The following is a 24,457-nucleotide window of genomic DNA, read 5'->3' as shown; positions in this document are numbered from 1 at the left end:
TTGTCCTTTTTTTAAAGAGAATAAAAAATGAAGATGACAAACCCTACAGAGAGGGCTTTAGATTGACCCGATTAGCAGTCAAGCTTCCTGTGTTGTCAGCAGGACTTTAAACACATCTCTCTGCTAGGTGTGCCTACTCTTGCTGGGATCAAACAAAGGCCTACTGTATTGCAGTCAGAATAATCACCAAGGGATGCTTTTGAAACAGCTCTGTATGTGCTGTAAGAGGAAATTGTCCTGTTTGTCTACTAGTTTGTTGTATGACCCTCATCCTGGATCTGTCTCTAGCACCTGAAGACACAGTGTAACTTCAATTAGATGTCAAACAGCAGCACAAGCAAGGTCAGAGTTGACAGAATCACAGAACACCAGGCTGGAAGGCACATCAAGCATCATCTGCTCCAGCCTTTCTTGGCAAAAGCACGGTCTAGTAAGTTAAGAACACTCAGTAAGCTCAGACAGACTGGGAATTTCATCCGATATGACAGTTGTTCATGAAGATGTGTCCATAACCACTCACTGCAAAGGATCCTAACAGAAGTATCCAGATCAGCAGGAATCTGATGGAAATGAGCACACACAATAGCTCTGGAAGAAATGGCAGAGCAAAGGGTGAAAGGATAGCACAGATTAATAAGGAACAACAACTTTCTGTTACTCCTCCTAGCAGTAATGCTGAGGAATGTGTTGTATTATATGATCACAAGGTCATGTAATACATCCTCTTAACCAGACCAGAGCACAGATTAGCCCAAGATGCTGTACTTGAACAGCATGAGGATAACAACAAACTTGCAGCACATCACATATGCCATCCCTTCACCTATTGGCCCACCAGAAAATCAGACACATATTGCAAACAAATATGGCAAGCAGACAATGAAAAGAAATTGATATTGATAGAAAGCGAAGCAAGTATGACTTTGTGAAGCAAAGGACCACACCACAACAACTGCTGACTTCTAAGGCATATAAAAGATCTGTCCAAAGACTTCTTCATTGCTGCCAACTGAAAAGGATCCAAGAGACATAGTAAGGACTAGACAGCCAGCATCCTTTGTCCTCCCTGTCACACAAGAGCACAGCTGGACAGAGTACCCGGATACATTTGTTTTAGCACTCATAAGTATGTGAGTTTATAAAATCATCTTGCTTAAATATTTTATGCAGTAACTGATGTTCCCCTTTCCACTGGATCTCATGCTGGCTTTCATGTTTTGCTTGTAAAGGAGGAAAGCCTGCAAGCAGATAGCCACAACAAGTAAAATGCAGACTACAAAACCCAAAATTAAATCACTCTGAAAAAGGACAGAAAATTATGCCCAGATTATGTATTTCATGCAGTGTTCCAAGAAGGCTCCTTTCCAGTTCACATGCGAGATGAGGTTCTATTAAAAAAGGTTTCATCAAAGTACATTCTCTGTTAGCATCCAGAATAACTAGGTCTTGGTATACATTTTTGAAGTCCATTAAAAATGCATCATAAAACCATAAATGTAACATTTTCCAAATAAAAAATAGGTTTTCCACTAGGGGAAGTGAGCAGGGGTCTGTCTAACACATGGCTGCACTGTATTAGTTCTAACACAAGAAACACTAAAGGAACAGTTCTGAGCTACAGGCCTGTCAAGCACAGTGAGCAGGACCGTTACCAATGCTCAATGCAGGACTACGAAAATCCATCAGATACAGAGTTTGGTAAGAACATTCTCAAATACTGCAACACTAACAAAAAAGTTTGCCTTCATTATACTTTTTTCTTGTATACATCAATATTCATATGTTCTATTGTTGCTCTGAGCTGGCTCCTCAGCAGCTTTAGAATGAAGTAAAGCAATACAGGAATTCACATACCACTGCCAACTTCTGGAAAATTCATCAGAAATTATAAAAATAACTGCACTGAAGACCTTACAAGTCTTACATTTCATGTTTGGGCTCTTATGATAGACTTCTAATAACTTCTAGAGACATTTAGTTATTTGACTTCCAGGAGACAAACCTGACATTCCAAACTGAAATCCAGAAAATAAAATCAAAACTTGTATTTTGACTCATTATGTGACAGAAATTACAATACTGTTCACCTTTTTTTTTAACTTCAGCAGTAAATTCTCTATTAGTATATAATAGTTATCATTACTATTAGTAATTTATTTCTGATGTTCCATATAACAGAAGAGGCTTTATGATTTGCCCTGTGGAGCACAGGAGAAATCACATACAAAAACACTTGTGGCAAAAAGGATATTCACCTGCTTCCTGTAAAAGTTCAGATGAGGGGCTGAGGTCTTGGGACTCTCACAAACAAAATGGAGAGCAGAAACTTTGAGAGAACAATGCATTTGTAGAAATAATGTGAATAGCTACAAATTTCTTCCCTGTTTTCACTAGTTTGAACTGTCATCATGCTTTTGACTGTGAAAATATCTATGCTTGATACAATAATTATCCATGCATTTCCAACATGGTACATGTGACCATGTACATGTCACATCTTACTTGGCTACAGGGAAGTGAGATGGTAGGAATAATGTTGCCTGAATAAATCCCTGATGCATGTTCAAAGGCCAGTAAGGTGAAACTGCTAGGCCATGCACATACCTTCAGTTATATAGTGCTCAGCAAGCCAAGCCCTGCTCTACTTAGTTGGGCTTTTTTGATCTTATGTATTGTACCTGTGCATTGTACTATGAGCACAATATCATACTATGTACACAATATAATTTAGTGTTTCCAACTAACTTGTTAATCAAGGTGATTTTCTGCTTTCTCCATTTTTAGTATTTTCTCTTGCCTACTTGTACCCCAAAACTCTCCATTTCATTGATTTCCTCAGAGACAGGTTGAGGCTGCAGGTCTGTGCTGAGGATCCAGTGATGTGCAGACATGCCATGGTGTATCAGACTGCACACCCAACAAGAAATGCAGGTCTCCACGGGCATTCTTGTCTGCTGCAGAATAATCCCGGTCCAGCATCCTTGAATCGCTCCTGTTCTTTACTGCCAGACAGCCACCTATTGGCAGCTCTCAGAACACTGAAGTCTCACTGCAGTCCTTTTAAAATCCACAGGGTCTAAGACACTCTCCCTTGTGCTGCTCAAATTCTAATCCTTGCGCAGCCAGAACATCCCAAATTTAGAGTTGGTGTAAATCCAACATGCTAAACACCTAACAAAACCAGGACTATTTGCTGCAGAACAAACAAAAACATCCCAGGCACAGTAGTTTGTGATTTGGTTAGTCGAAGCAGTGAGTACCATAAATGGAGCAGAAGGAACAGTAAATGGAAAAAGGGGGCTTGCAGACACTCTCTTAATAAAAAATTGAGCAAACAATAAAAATGCAAAGAAAAAATATGTGTATATCTACCATAAAATTTAAATCAAACCATTCTAGAAAGCACATACAAGAGGCAGCTGCTCTCCTTCCATTGCTGTGCCCCAGGGACACACAGTATAACCTCATGGGGCCTGATTTAGCAGCACTCACACACCAGCCCTATGCAGCCTGATGTCAAAGGAAAGGAGAAAGGTGTGAACAGCATGGACTTTGAGGAAAATGATGAATGAAATACCTCTTAGAAATATGTAACGAACATGAGCCTTTCTAGACAGGCTGAGAACCCAGGCCAGTGCCACAGGCAGGCCCCGAGCGCCCTCTCACGCGTGCTTTGCTCGGTGTCGCTCTCCACAGCTCCCTGACAGTCACCAACCAGTATGAGAGTATTATGCAGGAAATTAATCTCCCAGGTAAGGAAGCTCAATCATTGTATGCTGGGAAAAATTAAGAATAAATATCTCATTTTTACAAGTAAGAAAATTGACAGAAGAAACCACTGCAGAGCTGAAAGCTGATCACAAAATCCATCTCGCAGATAACTCCCAGGGCCTCGTGAGGCAAGACAAGGGGGGGGGACAACAAATGATAAAGTTTTAGTCTAAAACTACTAGATAAAATATCCAGTATTGTGTCAGCAGATGAATACTTTTTAAAATTGATATCCTGATATCCAGTGGCTATGAGCAAGAAACAAGGTACTCTTTAGTAGCCACCCTTCCAAAGCAAGGTTCATTTCTGAAATTCAAAATTTTTTCAGGGATTAGCTGTGAGAGAGAAATAATCTGCATTTGTCCATTGGATATTCAGACATATCACAGTAAGACTAGGTTGGAAAAGACCTTCAAGATCAAGTCCAACCATATCTGTCCTATGCTAAACCATATCGAGGAACAAAAATCACTACATCATTCCTATACAGTAGTATAACTAGTACTACTGAGAAAAACACCTCGAGTCAAAATAACTATCACCTTCCAGAAAAGGGACTTGCATTACCACATTGGGACTAAGTAGAAAAATTGCGGTTCAAATTCATAAGAGAAAAATTTAAGTTGTTTTTTTTCCATCTCCAGACGAGTTCCAGAAAATGCAGAGAGTAATAATGAAACCCTGCAATAAAGGCTTGGAAATTTTGTCTTCCTATGTTGCCTGCTGAGGCTCATGTGCCTCCCTGTAAGGTTTTCAAATACCAAGGCAGTAAACTGACTTCTTAGAAAGGAGCAGCTTTTCCTATATGTTTGTCTCGGAAAGACAACCACTACATTGGGAAATACTTATTTTTTAAAGGATGACATAAGTATCATGTCATCTCTCTGTGCCCACCCACTCCCATCTTGTACTGCTGCTACTCTGATTTGAAGAATTTAGGGAACAGAGAACTTATACAGCTTATCTGTACCCCAGCTTTCTCCTAACACCATAACCATCACCACTGGTGCAGAGAGGTGATGGAATCTTCTCCAGCCAACTAAGTGTTGGGAAACACGTTAACTCCGTGAAGCTGCCCAAATGCTACATCATGTTCATTATTTAAATGTCTAAGTAGAAAAACACCTGACACAGAAAAGGATGATCCTGTAACTAGAACCTGGGTTAAACTTTGTATTTCACAGACTCCCTGCCTGACCTTTGGGAAACTGCTTCAAGTGTGTCCAGCTACCCCAGGTCCAGAAGCAAGAGCAGCACAGCCGTGTCAGTGCTGGATTATCACTCATGTTACAGCACTGCAGCCACCCAGCTGTGCTGCTTCCAGACCCACACCAGCAAAACCATCTTACATGGATGCAACAGCATGGTTTGGCACTAACACAGTTAACACCAAACAGAACAAATACTCTTCTCCCTTTCTCTACTCCCAACTGGTAAAATGAGAACGACCCCACCCACTTTACAGACAGTAAGAATGCCTTATATGACATGCAGGGGGAAAATTACCATACACATTCTACTATAAAGAGTACACAAACTTGCCATTATATTCAAGAGTATTATCAGAAGGCGGCACTAAGAAAGAGGGAGGGTGCAGGAAGTTGAAACAACTGCAGTCCCTTAACCACAATAAACATCACGCTAAATTAATTTGAAGATCCACCCCAACACAGACCAAAAAAGAAAGAAGTTAGTAAGTGAAAGTGTCTTTATTCTAGTAAGCAGACAACACAGAGCATTTTTCCAACACTGGATTAGTGATGCTCACTTTGGTACATGGTCCAGCTTCACTTATCCAGAAAAAAAAATTCTCAAAGAGGAGAAAAGGGAAGGGGTGAGAGGAAGGAACTGAAAACAGCAGCAATAAAACACCCTAATAAGTAAATCTATATATGAGAATATAAGGTAAGAATGTATTTGGAGTGCTGTGACCAGTTTGGGACACTCCAATACAAGAGAAAGTGGAACTGACTGGACCAAGTCAAGGAAAAGATCACAAAGATGATTAAGGCACTGATGAGCATACAAGCAAAGGCCGAGGCACCTTCAGTTCTTTAGTCGGGAACAGGGAAGGTTTTGGTGCTGTGGGGTCTTACTTCATACCTAAGAATGCCTGATGGGGGCAATAAAAGAATGAAACCAGGTTCATCTCAGCGGTATCCAGTGAACGGACAAGAGGCAACAGGCACAAATTGCAACACCAGAGATTGTATTTAAACATAAGAAATAACGTTTTGGTGAGGGTGCTCAAACACCAGAACAGGTTGCCAAGAGTTCATGGAGTCTCCGTCCTTGGAAATATTAAAAACCCAACTAGTCAACGTCCTGGATAACCTGCTTTAGCTAACACTGCTTGGGGAGACAGGGAGGGGAGGGTGGTGGGGGGATGCACTGCATGATCTCCTGAAGTCCCATCCAACTTCAACTAGGCTGTGATTCTGCAAGATGCAAAGATAGAAACAAAGGCACAAATCTCGGGATAACGTAACACAGCAAGTTCTAGCAAAGCCAGAAAAACCCATTAAACAGCTCTATGTCTGAAAAACTGGAATGCATCTCTCTGCAAATTAAAGACAGACTGTAAGCCAGAGGACAGGATTGGAAAGTTCCTTGCTCATCAAATTAAAAACAAGAGGCCTATTCATGAAAAAAGTTACGTGGTCAAGCCACATTCTTTGCTCGGAAGTTTTACATGCAGCTCAGGGTGGGCACCATACTGGCAGTCCACTGAGGAGGTTTTGGGTGGCTACAGGTCGCTGCAGCACACGTGGGCTGTTCAAAGACAGGCAGGCAGCAGGGCAGCAGGACAGTGAAGGTCCCTTTTCCTGCTCACGTGACCAGCAGCTGGAGTCACTTAACAAAATACCACTGCAAGCTGTTTTGTCCAATTTCCCCACAGTTACATGACAACAGCTAAAACTCTCCTGCATTTCACATACCCAAAAGCCTTGTGGCTCTAAAATCCCTGCTCCTTTCTGTTCTTTCAGATTTCTTCTCCATCTACATACTGAAAGTCACATTTTTCAATGCAGTGGAAGAGATGGGCAAAGACTGTGAGAGGAATTTGTGCCTGATGAGAAGTGGCAGTAATTCATTCGAGTGGCTCTTAGATCACATATGCACAGGGCATTCCTTTGGCACCAATGCAACTCTCCAGACTACTCACCTTTTCTGTGAGAGGTGTTGCAAATCAGTTTCATGTGAAGAAGCGTTCCTGTTTGAAGAAACAGTATTTTTACCTGCTCTGCAGCTTAAGCAGCTGCTCATCAGACCACTGCAGAACCCTGACCTTCGAATCCATTCACCAACTTGTGTCCCCCCCATTGGTGCTCTTCAGGGAACGCTGTCATTCAACCACCAGTACCTGCCTGGGCCTTCAAATAGCACAGGGCTACTGCTGTCCAGTCAGCATCTGTTCAACTGGAGACATATTTAAGAGAGGTTTTTAAAACTTGGCAGGATTTTACTGGCAACTAACATGAAGATGTCTCCTGACATCAAACCACAGAAAGTGTTGTCTCACTGGGATTTTTTTCCCAATCCAAAGAGAGACAGCAGGCTGAAACTAAAAATTCCTATCAATAAAGCAATGAAAGTATGGTTTACAAAATATTATCAGGAATCTTTTTTCAATTCTTCTATATAAATTCACAGATTATCCTTGTGTAACTACTGATGACCCAAACCAGTAAACAATATCCACGTTCTTGCCTGATTTAGGTTATAATTTCTATCAGAAAATTATTGTGTTAGTGAAAAAAAATATACTGGTACATGTTCATATTTTTTTCCAGTAGCCTGAGAACTGGAGTGATGCAAATGCTCAGATATTTATTTTACATAAAGCCAGCTTGCTTTTTTTTCCCTCCTGTGGGCACTTAGGAAAGCAAACAGAAAAATCCTCTCACCACTACACTGTATCACCTCCTGTGCTGGCACCCAGACAGACATTACCTTAATCATGTCAAAATGCATCCACGGCTGCAACTTTCCTATTACAGAAAGGTTTTTTAACTTCTTTCACAGCTGGTCAAAGGCAGAAAGCACTTCTGCAGTTAGAAAATTCTACAATACTTAGACAATGCTACAACAGCATTTGCTGTTAAATTCTGTGCATGCCAGTTTTATTGCTGTTGACATTTTTGCTTTGAAATTCTTTTACAGAATGGGGATGATTTCCTAAATACCTTCTAGTCTGTGTACATCTTGAGGTTTGCAAAGTGCGTACTAGACAAAGACATTTGCTTGGTTCGTTTTGTAAGTGTGGCTTAATGTTGCCAACAAAAAATGCAAGCAAGAAGGGAAAAATAGCAAATTCTAAAGACAAAACCATCCCTGACAATTTCTGTGTGACCCAGACTGTGGAAGTCAAGCGCTGCCCAAGCAGAGGATCAGGAAATCCCTGTATTGATACCTACAGCAGCAGTCACAGTACCTAAACTTGCAGCACATTGCTGAACGATTATACTGAAGTATACATCAGACACGTTCTCCAAGCACTGCCCACAACCAGAGCTGCTCCCGGGCTCCAGAGGTACTGGGTCTCGGCTTCCTTCTGCACATTTGGCCAGTACATAACAAACCATCAAGCTGTTTGTTAAAAGATCAAATTCTGACATTTCACTGCAAAAGAACAAAAGAAAGATCTACCAAAACCCCCAGTACAATCCCCAAACACTTGGTTCTTCTAAGCCTGAGGAAACATACGTGTGATTCAGACAAAAGCACCTCAGACACCACATCTTAATACAACAAATGAAGCGTCTGCTCCTCGCCTTATAGTTATTTTTGTTATCCTAGCACAGACTGAACCACACACCAGGAATTCAAGTCACAGGTCAGACACCTGGTGCCCCATCCAGGCACCCAGGCTAGTCCCTGACAGGAGCTGTCCGCAAGGGATGCTTCTGAGGATGACAGAAATGTGAAGGTACAAGTTCGCCTTCTCCTTCCTCCTCCAAAAATTCTGCAATAATGAGCAATTCATGTCCCCAAAACAGAAAGCTTATTTATCATCCATCTACTCCATCCTAAACTTTTCTGTAATTCCAGTACTCTTGTCTGGATGTTCCCAGTGCCTTCAAAAAACATGAATGTCTTCAGTAATACACTGTGATAATCAACATCCATGGACCAAGAATAGATTATTTTAAAACAACATTTATTTGCATCCATTCTAAACATGTCACCTTTCAATTTGTGCAAATGCTTTTTCTTACTGTATTATAAGAATAAGCTGTCTGTATAATTTAGGCATTCTCTAGCTGACCCTGCTCTGAGCAGTCAGAGACCAGAGACCCCTTCCAACCTCAGCAGTGCTGTGATTCTCCAACATTATAAACTGTGGAGTTTTTTTCCTCTAAGACATTGTCATTCCCCATCCCCCAAAGAAACTCTGAACTCAGAAAATTCTTCATAAAATCTCAGAGAATGTGAAGATTGGAACCAGCCTCCCACAGGGGTTATTAGAAACAGCAGCTAGGGAAGATTTGGGGGATTTTAATGAAAAATTCCGCCCCCCTCCCCTTTTTTTTTGGTTAATATGAAGACAAACATCAAAATGTTGCTCTACCAACCATTGTAGTATGCACAGGACCACATCTTCCATTAAATGGAGACCACAGATATGATAAACAGTGTTTTACAGAGCTGGGTCTAGCAGAGCAAAGCCAGTGAACACAGGACACAGGTTAGGTATGGACACTTTGAAGTACTCTCTACACTTGGACTGACAGAGTCAGGCCCAGCCTACAGGACATAGCAGAAAACACCCAAGCAGCTGTTGGATCTGAAGAATTTGACAGGAGGAGACCCAGACTGTGGGCAAGTTGAAGAAGAGGATTTAATACACATCCACAACTGCTGGGAAAATCGGCATTTCAGCACAGAATTAGGCCCAAATTTCAACCACTGAAGACACAGGATTTCTTTTTCATACAGTTGTGAGGATTAAAAATCCCCTATCTCAAAATCAGCAAGAGACATGCAGAGAGACGGAGAGACATCCCTCTGTTTTCGTTTACCATGCCCACGGTACCCAGGCTGTACAGCTCTGAAGAGAAATGAGTACAATTTTTCTAGAGCTTGAGCAACAGCAAAACAAAAGAACCTGTTTGGTGGGAAATCATAGAACAAAACACGCCTGATCTGAATTGCCTTTAGGGTATTCCCAAAATGCAATTTCATTTCCAAATTGTTGTGTCATCTTTGCATTTTCCAGAGATATGTACACAAAGTGCTTCCAGAACAGCAGCACTCAGAAGCCAGCGCTCCCAAACACTCTCACCTGCTGTCATAATAAACACACGTGTCACAGAGCACAACACCCACAGCACCTGATCTGCAAGGGATCAGAGCATCTCCTACTTCAATCACTTTCTCACTGTTCATATTTAAAGTTTCAGATATATTTGTATAAATATTCTTGTTTATTATTCAACATGAATGAATGCTTTGAAGACCAGATTCTGGGGCCAGGAGCCGTGTTAAGAGGACAACATTCAACCACAGGTTTTCATAATCTAGCCTTTTCTCTTTTTTCTTTTTTTTTAATTAAGTTCACAAGAGGATAACCTCAGTGGGAGCACACACCTCTGAGGATACAGCACACTGGTGTGCCCCAGTGCAGAAAGGGAAAAAAAGATTTTTTTACTCTAATGGAACATTGCTCAGATTTTGCCATATTCAAAAATAGTAAAAAAAAAGAAGGAAAAAAACAAGTATCTTGAGAAAACTGGGCTGGAAGGGAGAGGATGGTGGATCAGAACTTAAATTAAATCAAGACCTTAGCTGGCAATATAAGCTGTATGAAAATTAATAAAAGCTGTATGAAAATTCAAAGTGATAGACAACTGTTTGAAAGCAAGAACAACCACTTCTCATTTTCCATGCTCATTTCACAGGTTTATTTCACACCCTTTTTGTTTTGGTTCTGTTTCCATTCTCTGAAGACAGGATCAGCTTAAGGCATTGATTACAGAGTGAAAATACATTTATGTCAAACATGTAAGACACTGATATTCCCCATTAGCATTATAAATGCTGATTAAAAAAAATAACAACAAAAAAAGAGAACCTAAGAATTAAAAACCTGCCTACACAAGACAAGGAGGAAAAGAAACAAAGACATTTCTATTTAGTAGCTTAAATCTCCAAATACATGGATTCAAATTAATTTTTCAACTTCGTAAGTGAAAGGAAACTGGGTTCTGTATTTAAAACTCAGGCCTTTCAAACAAAATGCCAGCTATACCTGTCAAGCTCCCTCTTCTGGCTAATTAATAAAAGTGCTTTGGTTTTGTGTGCATGAGTTTCATTTTCCCACTATGTCAATAAAAATCAAGTCATCATTTTTTTAAAAATCTGAAAAGCAGCTTTTATAACTGAAATATGCAATGACAGCGTTCAACTTTAGACAGCCCTTCTTGCTGTCTTACACTGACAATGGTTTGCAACCCCCCCACCAACAACCCCTGTACGAGCATGGCAAACCGAGCCTGGCTAACAACGCGCCATCCAGGCCTGCCACCAGTTCCTAACACCGCTGCCTATTTTCTGCTATTGGATATCCAATCCAAACGGAAAGTTTTGTGTTCAAAACATATCAGGCTGCTTAATTAGTCCCCAAAGTACACCTTGCCTTGTTCTAGCTGCAATTAGAACTGTGTAGTAGAAATACATGTTTTATAAACTGTGAGTGCTGAACATGAGGGAATGGCAGCACAGCAACTTCAGCCGCCTCTGCTGCGGGGCCTGCCGCCTCTGCTGCGGGGCCTGCCGCCTCTGCTGCGGGGCCTGCCGCCACTGCTGCGGGGCCTGCCGCCACTGCTGCGGGGCCTGCCACAGCACGGCTCGGTTAGCAGGCACCAGTTGCATTACGCCCTAAAGAGAGGGCTGACATTTCATAAAGCATTCAGGGGGTGGGTAACCTCCTTCATCTGCCAGTAAAACTGGATGAGGGACAAAAAAATGACTCATTAGCCAGGATAGTGTTTAACTTTGCCTCTTCTCACCTGATCAAAAACTGTTTTCCAGTTCAGTCAGAAAACTCATTTATATTTGTGTCCTTCACCTAACTAAACAGAAACAAAGACTCCTCTGTGTTTTTTCCATAAAGGAAGGAGAGTAACCCAAGAGCTCCAGCTACTGCAAGCAGCAAAATCCTTTGCTGCACTTTGCTGTCACTGCTCCTTGGAAATTCAACAAAACTCGTAAAGAGGCAGCTCAGTCTGGAGAGATGCACAATTCACCATCCCCTACAAGCGGCTCTCACTGTGGTAAAATAATTAGAAGTCATCAGCATTTACCTTATGCACTGGCTCAGGTTAACCACACTCGGACAGTTGCTAGAGCTGGTAGGTTGAAAGCAGAATTTAGCTCTGTTAACAGCTCCAAAAATGTGTAAGCTTAGCTCATAGGTGTGGCTTTCAAAGTTAACAGGCTTGGATTTTTAACTGCAGGTTCAAATGAGCTTTCCAGATACTGAACCCTTCCTCGGCCTTGCTGACACTTCATGGAAATAGAATTAACATGAATTACTTTTACACAGGAATATGTAAACAGTTCCACTCATCCTAGCTAATATTTTAATAGAAATTCTAATCTTAATTAGATCATTAAGTAATTGCAAATGTGGAGATAGCATACACTGTAGCAGTAATCTCCAATTTTAAGCCTGTTCACCCAGCCATACAATGATATTGCCCTTTTACAAACCATGCTGCTACAAAGAACAATGGCTTTTTCTGAAATAATGACACTCGGGATAAAAACCATTAAAAAACCCACAAAAATAAGATAAATTCCACTTCTATCTTAAGATTGATACTTTCACTAAATTTGGTTTCCAGTATGCCCCTGCTCATCATATGAAAGGAAATATTTAGGTCTCTAAGACCTAATTCTAAATACTTGTATTCGTGATTTATTCCTCAACTCTGTTAAGAGGTTGGCTTCAGAGCTATGCACGGGTGGCTCCTTGGTGGGAGGCAGCTCGCTGGTGCTACGGTGTGGGGATGCTTGCATCCCAACACCTGGCCAGAGAGAGGCAAATCCCTTGCACGGCTCTGCCATGAGGGACATTTATTTCCCGATGGCTGTGGATTATAACATCAGGGGATGTTACACACCTGCTAATGTACCACATACAGCTGAAGAAAAAAAAACAACCTTTTTTTTTTGTTGTGCTGTGACTCACTTCTTTTTTTAAAAGTATACATTGTAGGGGTACATCTGCAGTAACAAAACCATGGAGATCCAAATGGGATTCCAGTGGTCTGCAAGGAAAGAGGAGAATGTGTCGAACCACTGACAATCTGACAAACTAAAGATATTACTGTGAAAAGGTAAAAGGAAAGGTACAAACATGGACTGAAGATGAGCTTTATACAGGACAGACAGCCTGCAAAAGCTACTCTGATTGTTGCATTTCTAACTGATAGTAACTTGCTTAGTACAGAAACATTTTGTATCATGGAGCAAGATATCCTTTACACACTGATCCACACAAAGCAAGAACAGATGCTACGTCATTGTAACTTCATCACTTAGGTCTTCCACTACTTTTTCCATCAATAAGCCTTAAAACCCTCTGTAGAAGTGAATTCTCATCTTTTTTTTTTTTTGTTAAATAAATACAGTTTGTTCAAGTTCAGGTGGGCGTTTAATAGCAGAACTAGAATCAAAACTAGTTATTCCACATTTTTAACTCAGTAATATAGTTTACCTGAAAAGCACTAATTTTTTCATTACTAGAAATGTTTTTGTTGCCTTTTTGAAAACTATTCCATCTTAGTCCTGCATCAATATATAGTCTATTTCTGTATTTAACAGACAGATAATGCTTTCACTTAACACAACTAGCCTTTCAGCTAGAAAAATCTTCTGTTTCATTTGATCGTCAATTTTGATTCACAAATCTATTCCAATAATTCATTCCAAAGGTCTATGTTATACTTCTATCTGTGTCTGGTATTTTGAAAGTATTCTTTTATGAAGTCTTTTCATAACTTTTCATCTAAGTGAGCTCTATAGTAAATCACTACCAGACTTCATAGAAACAGGATACAAAACTAAGCAAAAGCACCCTTGCTTTTATGCTCTTTAAACCCCTACACCCTCACAACTGACCTAGAAATGTAGAGTTTAATGACAGTAATGCAACTTTTGTTTTCTAAAGACAGTCCTTCATTCAAAATCTTTTATGACATTCACTAATGCAAGACAGAAGTTAATGAAAAAAACAAACAAAAGCACAAAAACAAACTTGGAAGCTTGTAAATTACCTCCCTGCCAAAGCAGGAGCTTCTTTCTAAAGTGCCCTGTGATACCGACAGTAAATTGTAGACATGCTTAGTAAAAACAAAAGAAAGATTAAACCACAGTATAGAAGTGGAAAGAAAGTACAAGTGTGAAAATAAAATATGAAAGAAACACACATTACAGTGCTGCAGTTCAAGATGGCAACTCACAACAAAATAAGATCAACAAAAGGGAAGAATCTTCCCTGGCACAGGGCCTTCCTTTGGTGATTACGAATGAGCAGAGCTTTAGAAAACACTGTCACTAATATTTTTCTAAAGCAGTCTTCTGGTCTCACTAAAGAGAGAAACAGAGTAAGAAAGTTTGTGTAAAACTGCAGTTTCTTGACTCTAGAAATTCCAGAGTTAGGATAAAAACTTTTGATCTGAGGACAGGGGAGAATTAAAAAAAAAAAAAAAAAAAAATCAGGCTCTTTTCTTTCAGAAGGATGCATCGAGTTATGATACCTGCAGGGTGCTCTCCTTGTGAGACACAGAGAATTACCAAAGGAAGATATGCCTAGCAGTCCAGTAGACAATCTGTCACAGCTTGCACATGATTGAAGGCTGAGACAAAAGTGACACTGCACATGGATCATACTGATGAAAAGATAACACCAGTCTTTTGCCTTCAAACAGACGTTGCAATCCCTGTCATTCCCTCTGAAGTGGAATGAGGAGACACATGCCTCAGTTAGCAAGATGATGTCTCAGGAGCTGCAGAAACAGCAGAAGATGTCACAGCACTCACTTCTCAAACCACATACATGTATCTAGGAAAAACATCCTGTGTTCTGAGTGAAAAAACACCTTTTTTTTTTTAAATGCAGCAGCTTCCACTTTTCATATGAAAATATAATATGCAGGCATGAAAAACCAGTGTGTCTGCTTACTGCAGGAGTGCAAATGAAATGACAGCGAGTTTGAAAAGGTAACCTCTAAGTAGTTGGCCACTAGACTAATAGTCATGGTTTTAGTTAATGGACTACTCCATACCCAGACAAGATACAGGCCACGACAGATGAGAAAAGGAGCAGGCAGCATTGATTTAAAGGATTACAAAACAATCTCAACACATGGATGATAATGAGCAGAGTTTGGATTTGTGCTTAGAGTATGGGTAAAGCAACATAGATAAAGCAGAACATGGTAAGACTTTACTAGAAGCTAATAAACAAGTGAGAACCACAACACAAGACTTCTAATGATCTGCTTTGAAATAAAAGGAAACTACTTCAACAGTTTGGAGTCCACCTTATGGAGAGCATTATACTTGCTACCTGCTGTCATTTCTGAGAGGAACCGGGTGATGAACCCGCTCTTAAATTGCATCTTAGCTGAAGTGGCAAGGAGGACTGTGTGAGGGATTGGCAGGAGAAATGCCATTAAAATTAATTAGCAGGTAAAGGGCCGAGTCAGTTAGAGAAGCAATCCCCAGAACCCTTCTTTACAAAGTATTTCCTTGCAGAGTCAGATCTTACTAAGAATGCTAAGATACATGTTTCTTAAGATAGTTATCCAAAATATACTACACACAAACACTCTTCAAAGGCTGTTTTGAAAGGCCTTACCGCTCCGTTACCAGTAACAATCTCCAGGCTACCTCTCAAAAGGTTTTGCAACAACACATACCTGCATGTCACTGAGCGCTAGCTACATTTAACATTAAGAGAGATGTCTAGTCTTTGCAATCCAGAAACTGTGCTGGTTTGAAACAGTCAATTAGTACCACACCCCCATTGGTGAAAATGATGTTCAATATCAAACAGGAAATTAAGTCAAATGGCATTTAAACACAAAGGATAGTATTATCCGGAATTTTTACAAAAAACCAGACTTTAGCACAGAAATACATACACTTGTTTACATGAGGTGTTAGGTATGTGAACAATAATCCCCAAGGGGTTATTCCTTCCCCAGAAGACTAATATATTTTCTTACCTTTGGCCATTTGGGGTTCAGAAGTCGTGCTTTGATTGCATCATCCAGGGCCTTGTCATACTGCTGGATTTTCATGTAGGCTGCCGAGCGGTTGCTGTAGAGAATGCAGTTCTGAGGGTCCACTCCCAGCGCCTCGTTGTACAACACGATTGCTGTGTGGAAATCGCCGTCATGGCAAGCCTGGTTGCTCTGGCGAACTTTCTCAACAAACTCAGCTTTGCTCAACATGGGACTGTCAGGACTTCTTCTTCCGAAAGACTTTGACCCGAAGAAAGAAATCTGGGGGGAAGGGAGAAAATTTTATGTTAATGCTAAGAAATGCTACTTTAAAAAAGGGAAAAAACCCCAACTAGAAAGTGTAGAGCAAAAAATAAAGCCATTAGCATTACTGCAGAACAGAATTCAGTAGCAGACTCTAACAAAGTAAATTCTCTATTGAAAGAGCCTTATAAAATACATTATTGCCTATCAAGGACACCTTCTAGAAGATGCCTTCTTTGGGCATAAGACTAGCTGTAGTCTGGTTTAGTATGCTGCACTCCACATGCAAGTTTTATTTCCTCAGCCATACTAATTGATGCTACAACATGAAGCACAGTCACCAGGTAACAAAGTTTATCTAACTAGCAGGCCTGGATGTGAGGACAATGCCAGGGTATCCAGAGTTCGATACGCTGATCATGCAGGAGCACGTGCGTGCACAGACAACGGGAGAACATACAAATTCTCTTCATACCAAGGTACATATGCTCACAAACCTCTATACCCAGCCACCTGAAGGCTCCAGATTGTTCCTAAATGGGAAGAGTGAGTCTTTGGAACTGGGTACACTCACAGAAATTACTGAGGCACACAATTTATTGTAGCAACAGAACAGTCAACGTTAGCAGAGCCAGCTTCACAGACTGTCCCCTCAAGGCAATGCAAAGTAACAAAAACAGGTTTAAGCTTTTTAATTATCAAGAATATTATTGCAAGTGAGCTGTTGAAAATCCCAGCCCCAGTAATTCTGGTACATCCTTTTCCTCATTTTAACTTTCTACATTCCTTACTTTCCTCAGCCAGACATTTGCAGTCATGAATGAGTTCTGTCATGTATACCCTACCCTTTCCCAAGGACTCCCAAAAGCTCAGCAGGAATGTCTCTGTACAAGTCTTGTAAGAAAGCTGTGAATGCTGCAGAAATTGTATTCGGTGACAGGCAACACAAACATACTGTAACGTATAAAGTACTTGGAAATATTCATTAAAGGTTTAGACTACTTAATTGAACTTGGTGTCATCCATTTTTAGTCCTGCAGACTGAAAAAGAATATCACATACTGTTACCACAAGACAACTGCAGGGCTTGAATACATTACCAGAGCAAGCTAAGGCATATTTTTACATGGAAAGGGAAGCAAGCTGCAAATTGACATCCTGTCTCAGGCATTAAAATGGTCTGTCTATAGCTTTTTTTTTTTTCTCAAGTCATACAACAATAGAAAAACATCAAGTTAGAAACTACCAACCTCTTCTTTTCCTTATGATTATGCCAATTTGACAGGTATTAGTCCAAACTGTTTCTAAATTTCTCTACTGAAGGAGACTCCATGTTTTACTGTCCCAATCTCATTCCATTGCTTCACGATTTCCATTATAAAAATATTAATCCTAATATGCACCAAATCTCCTTTGTGTCAGTAAATGTACCCTGTCTACAGCAGACCTAACAAAAGCCCTTGTTCCTTTCATCTGTGTAGTTGCCCTTTATGTAGTAGCCCTACTAATATAAACTAATACATAGCCTGACATCATTATGAACAGCAGTATAACAAGCAAACTTCTGCATCATTGAAAACTCCTTCCATATGCAATACATCTTTAAATGCACTGGCATACTACATTCTCTGCTGCTTCCATCAAGTTTACAAACAGCAACTTGATATATTCTAAAGTACTGGCAGGAAAATTACTTTACTTTGAGCAACAGTCCAAACACCAGAGCTGAACACAGCGCTTTACACCAAGCAGTGCCATAACTCACACACTGGTGTGTGTTTAACCATAAACTTCACCACGTGGTCAGTCTGCTGTGACCTGAGAAGCTGCAAAAATATGAAGATTTAGCAGCTATGATGTGAACAGATGTTCAACACAACGACCAGGACACCCTGAGAAAGCTCATTAGTCACCAGGCGACTGTAGATGGCTGGGGGTACTGTGATGAAGTGGGGTTGGTGAGTACCTCAGTGCCAGGGACAGCACCAGTGACCACACGGAGATACCTTGATTCACATCTACTGGAGCTAACTGCCTGTAGCAAAACAAAAGACAATGAAGGAAATAGCATTCTTCTCACATTTCCTTCCATCTTCACCTACTTTTTCCTCTGCACTTTGAGCAGGTCTTTAATTCCAAGGACATAATTACTCCTTGAACCCGCTCAAGTTAACAAACACACCACCACTGTGCCAGGTTCTTCTCAGTGGGCAAACATAACTACTAAAACCTTCTTTTGTTAAGCAATCCCGGCTTAAGGGTACAAGGTATCAGATACACTGCTCCCGTTTCTCAGATATGTTTTTAAAATTGGCCTCTCTCTCATTGTATTTCCTGGCGATTGGATTGTATCGGGGACAATGAAAGAGACCAAATGTGGTGTGGTTCCCATTCTCTGATCCTATTTAGAGGAAATGACTGCAACTTCCGAATGCGGGACTACCAGAACCAGTCATGAACTTAGGTTATTTAGAAGGTTGTTTAGGTTGTTAAGACCATACCACCACACAGAGTACATTAAAACCCATCCCTGCTTTCCAGTCACAACTACTCTTCTGCTTATACAGTGGAAGGTGTTGGCAATGCACATCTTTAGGCTGCCTAACACCATCACAGACTTGTATCTGTAATACCAATGCTAAAGAGTAGAAAAGTAGAAGTTCCTTAATGCAGTGGAACAAAAAAGGCTTTACTGAAGTGCAAGGAGGATCTAGCAGAGACAATTTAAAGTAGCAGCTCATGTATTTCTAATAAAGAAAACGATGGCACAAGCTTCTCAGCATCACTTCTTCAAATCAGCACAAGACACCAGAAATCCCCTTCTACTACAGAGGTCACCTGAGATAGATGTTCCCACAATAACTGCTTCAAATTACACTCCGCAATTAACTCACTTCACTGATGAAAAAGCCTCCTCCTCCTGCAGAAGGTGCTCAAGATTAAACCTTATTGACCATCCAAGGTGAATGTTAAAAACACAAAACATTTACTTGGTTGGGTTTTTTTTAAACAAGAACAAACTTCCAACTGCCTAAAGCAAGCAGTAATTTGAACACAAAGAAAAAACTGTATTACAGGAATGTTTATCATTCAAGATGAAGTTTGCTAAACTTCACCCTCTACAGAGAAAGAACATTTAGCAAAGTAAGTCAGTCAGTGCCCATGCACACTGAAAAATCTGGCTGGTGAACAGCATGTAACTATCCAGAAAATGGATGGGACCAGATTCCCATTGAGTTCCAATTCCAAATTCTGCTGCAAGACAAGAAGACAAAGGAAAACAATGTGGTACAACAGCATGATGAGAATGCTTGATCAAAGAACAACACATCTCAACACATCTTACACCTCGGAGCTGCTTAGCCTGTATGTAATCCATTTTATTTAATGCTACAAAATTCCAATAAATATGCCTTGTATAGATGATGTCTTGAGTGGCAAGTCCATAATTAAGAGACCTTTTTAAAAGATCCCATAGAACTTAAAAAAAAAAGTACAAAAACGCTACCTATCACACAAAGTATCTAAATATCTCATGATACTCAATGAGGTATCACAGAAAGGAAAAATAAAGAGGCAAGCAGAAAAATTGGCATTCAGAGTGGATTCTGAAACAAAGTGAGAGTTACTTATTCCAAATACGGGTTTCCAAAATCAGCTTCAATCTGTAACCCAGCTTCACTTTCTATAAAAGCATTTATACAACGTCTAGCATCTTAATCTGTAAGATGGCTTTATGTTTTTATCACTCCATATTCTGGGGAATTATAGCTTTTCTGTAACAGAAATCATCTTTGACAAGAGCCCAACAACAGACAGAGAATACAAGTTTCTCCCTGTAACCTCCATGCTGGCAGCAGCTCGTCCACACCACGCTGCTGAATAGACACACAACAGTGCCAAGCCACATGCAACCTTCACCCAACCAGAGCAGCATTTTAACAGAAACAGCGTGGAAAGAACCCAAAGGCCACTGAAACCCAAAGGTTAAGCCATAGTAGGACATGCACAACAGCTATCCAGGACGCTTTTCTCTTTGCAAACTGTTCTCAAGTATTAGTGGGAGTACATCTTCACAGATCTAAGGAAACATTGCCTTTTATCCCAGCAAGGTCATACACACACCCATCAGGGGCATCGCTAAACTGGGCAGTGGCTCAGCCTGTCCCCAGTAAAGCTGCAGGTGAGTGAGAGGAGGGCTGCTGACAGCAGTTACAGAGCAGCCCCATGGCACACACACCGCACACAGCCAGCAGCATGCCCGTGCCTCCCTGAAGACAAGCCCACTCCCACCACCCAGCAGCCACGCTGCTCAAGCCTCCTTCCATCGAGCAGGAGCAATGCAAAGCAATGCACGTCCTACACACTTCCACTGCTGCTGCTATTTTCAGCCTCCTGCAGTTTTTACAGTCTAGAATTTACTCTGTGCTAATAGCAGAGTATCAAGCCTGTCATCTACTCCAGTCTGAAGTATCCCTTCAAGCCTCAGTAAGTACCCTACTGACACACAGGGTTTTCATTTCCTCTGGTAAATCCACATTATGGTGGAAAAAAGCCCCCAAAGTTAGTTTTTCAAAAAGTAACGGGCAAAATAGAAGTCAAACTTCCAAATGTTTAAATAAATTCTAGAAGGGATTTTTAGGTGTTTATGGAGATCTATTTTTCTATCAGAAAAAAGCTATAACTAATCTAAAAGCACATATAAATCAAAACTAATAAATACTTTTACCATAAGCCCAACACTATTACTAGAACATGGATGGGGACTTTTTAACAGAAATCTCCTGAGAGAATATAGATCTAGGCTTCTGGGCTATATTGTCTTGAAAATACTTTACTTCAGTTTGTCAGTGTAATTAGAGACAAAACATTTTAAATACAAACATCAACAGGAAGGAAACTGATTTTAAAAAAGCCAACAAACACAAACAACAACAACCTGAAGCTTATACAACATTTTATAAAGTAAAAGATGTCAATTCTGAGGAATTTTCTAAAAATGAGAAGCAACTGTGAGCTTTCAGTACTGAACTTGGAGAGATCTGCAACTAATATCAGTTCGATCCATGCTAATTTGAGCTATGCTACATGTTGCTAAAAACCATAACAAGAACTATGCAATTCATAGCTAAATTTAAACAGTAGTTTTTGGTTCATACATAATTTTCAAAACTAAAGGTTATGCAGACCAAATTATGCTTTTGCAAAGTACTTCAGTTAGGAATCAAAATTCCATTTGCAAGTAAACATTCCAAAACCAAGAAAGAACTAAGTTGTACAGATGTTATATTTAAATACTCTTGATAAATTAACCCAATCTCACTGCAAACACACTGCAATACCCTATTCGTATCATGTATGTCATGCAATCTTTTCATATATCTAGTGCCAAGAGACATTATTTGCAATAATTGAAAAGCTATGAGCAATATGCATCAGGTTATTGCAAATGCTTTATTTCCACTTTCCTCAAAACTCTTCTCAGTGCTGCCTTAAGAAATGTCTCAAGTATTACCCCAACTAGTGATCAATGGTGACAATCTTTCTATAGGTAACTTTGTTTTCAAGCTCTTCAGTCACGGCTGCTCTCCCTCTCCCCTCCACTGTCACTTTTCCACAAAGGAAGATCCAGTATAAGCTGAAGGGAGCAAAAAAATCTTGAATTTCATTATCCTGAATAATAATTATCAATGAGGAATCTGGTGTTTTTCTCTGAACCATTAGTTCAGCACAGGCAGACACAGCAGCAGTGGGCTGATGAATCAGCCATGCAGCAAGAGCCAGATCGGAACAGGAAAACCACTGAAGGATGCGTTGTGAGGGCAGCAGGTGTACATGCTCCCTGGAGTTTGTTATCTGCAACAAACCACCTGGCTGTTGTAGTACAACTCTTTTCTTCTCTGAAGGGACACGGGCCATCCAGGAGCACAGGTCTGTCAGCACAATGGCAGTAAGGGCATTCACCGAGATACAGGTAGGCAGGCACTTCACCTTCAGTCTCCTGTTACAACATTCCCATCTGAAGTGACCTGCCCAGCAGGAATGGAAGTGACTGGCACCCAGGAAAGGAAGAAGGGATATGCAATGGTCAAGGAAGAGGTTTTCAACTGCAGTTAAATGGGGAATTACATGACATAGTGAAGCAACCAGAACACAATTTTGGTCAATATCCAGCAGAAATATATACACAGACTGATGCTGTTGCAGCAGTGGATTTCATCTCTGTGGATAGTACAGAGTATCAATAACAATAATAATCATTAATTATGTTCTCACTAATAGTTATCAGTAGTTATCATACACTGGTATTACATAAGACTGAAAAAACACACAACTGTGTGTTTATACCAGACAACCTCCTCTCCCCACAGAAACAGAAAATTTCCAACCCTAATGCTGACAAAGATATTTAAATATTCGAGGCATTTATAAAAAAATATTCTGCCATTTATCAAAACTCTTTTCAAAGAGCCTACAAAGGATTTCATTAGCAGCTGAAGGGCCCTCCTTGGACATCAGAAGAACGAACGAGAGGGATGACATTACGTATGACTGTGGAAGCCCCCAAGAAAAGTGAACAACATCCAAAACCAAACATCCCCAAGGAAAGAAGAGGCAAGGGGACAAGAAGGCTTAAGACACCCAGCCACTTCAACTCTCCGTTTACTGAGGACAACCAGGGACATCCCTATGGCTGCAACACCAAACTATAACAGCACGGGCTGCGGACAGGGATAACACGTCACATCCTTAACCACTGATCTGTATTCCAGTGAACAAACAGAATCACGTTAATGACATGTGCCATCATCCACGATGCACTCGCTGAATACAGTCTCCAGATTCCACGTTCTGTCAGTAACAAAGCTCTGATGATGGAGTTACAGCTGTTCCAATGGCCAGCACGCCCAGCTAGGCGCAATGTGCTCCAGAACGTGTCTGTACCGTTACTTCCAGCAGGACAAGGAACTCTCCAGCGCTACAAAAAACCCCTCTGGAGCTGTTAACACGATAAGCTCAGCTTCTGCTCATCCGGGGGCCCAGAGAGAGCAGAATTTTCACGCTGATGCCCGAGCTCTCTTGGGCGTTAAGGATGCTCGCTACGGGGCACCGCGGGCTACACCGCCTACATGGAAATCCTCGGCCGCGGGCGACAACAGGTCCCGGCAGCTCAACCACCGCGCCGCTGCCCCGCTCCCGCTGACCGCGCACAGACCTCTCAGCGACTGCCAGGCGCCGGCACTCGGGCAGGACCGACGGCCGGCCGAGCTCCCCGCCCGCAGCGCTGCGCTGCGCTGCGCTGCGCCGGGGCCGCCGCCGGCGGGGCTGGGCGGGAGGCCGGCCCGGAGGCTGGCCCGGGCCCGCCGGTCGAGGCGGAGGCTCCCAATGAGGCGACGCCGCTCTCGGCCCGTCAAGAAGTCGAAGGCGAAGGGAGCAGAGCGCTCGGCCAGGCAAAACCGCGGCCGCACCCGAGGCCTGGCGGCCCCAGAGCCCCACCGGGCACCCGCCGGCGCTTCCCCCGGCACGCCCACGGCCCGCCGGGTGAGCTGCCCCGCCGCCGCCCTACCCCTCACCTCAGCTCGCCACCGGTCGGGCTCCAGCCCGCCACCCCGACGGCCGCGGAGCCTGCGCCCTCCCCGCGGGCTCCCGCTCCGGGCTCGGACAGCGGCCCGCCCGCGCCCCTCAACTTCCCTCGGCCGCCTACGGGCAGGGATCGCGCTCGGCCCGGCGGCTCCTTCCCGCCTGCTCGGCCGCCTCACGGCGGGCCGGGCCGAGGGGCCGCTCCCGACGCCGCTGCAGCACGCCGCCCGTCCGGCGTCAACTCACCCGGGGAGCCTCCGCGTCCCGCTCCCGCCGCCGCCGAGCCCGGCCCCCCGCTACGGCCCCCGGCGGGGCGGGCGGCGGCGCCTGTTGCTCCATCGTGCTCCGGCTCCTCCTCCACCACCTCCTCAGGGGGCCGCCACCGCCCCCCGCCGGGCCGATCCCGATCCCGCTCTGACCGCCCGGCCCACGGCGCCACGTTCCGGGCCCGACTCCGAGGGAACCGCACTGCCCCTGGCCCCGCCCCGGGGGCTGGGCTCGGCCCGACCCCCGACGCCCCCCGCCCGACGGCGCTAGGCCCGCTCCGGCGCCGGACGTCCTGCGGCTGGAGCCCGGCCTCCCCGAGCCGGCGGTGGCCTCCCGTC

The 24,457-nt window shown here is 42.4% G+C and overlaps 1 protein-coding gene across 2 annotated transcripts in view; it reads right to left on the bottom strand.

Moving 5' to 3' along the window:
- Positions 1–24,191, bottom strand: part of TTC28 (tetratricopeptide repeat domain 28) — a gene marked incomplete at its 5' end in the record, with an annotated part of 132,361 nt that extends 108,170 nt beyond the window's left edge. For both annotated transcript variants that reach the window (XM_084271932.1, XM_084271933.1), the window contains 2 exons: positions 16,011–16,289; positions 24,099–24,191. In XM_084271932.1, coding sequence (XP_084128058.1) covers positions 16,011–16,289; positions 24,099–24,191 — 372 coding nt within the window. The remainder of the gene's footprint in view (positions 1–16,010; positions 16,290–24,098) is intronic.
- Between the last annotated feature and the right edge of the window lie 266 nt (positions 24,192–24,457).

The sequence above is a fragment of the Gallinula chloropus genome (assembly GCF_964237585.1).
Source record: "Gallinula chloropus genome assembly, chromosome: 17".
In the NCBI taxonomy this organism is placed as follows: domain Eukaryota; kingdom Metazoa; phylum Chordata; class Aves; order Gruiformes; family Rallidae; genus Gallinula; species Gallinula chloropus.
Note: the sequence above shows the minus strand (reverse complement) of the source record. Positions and strands in the feature narration are given on the sequence as shown.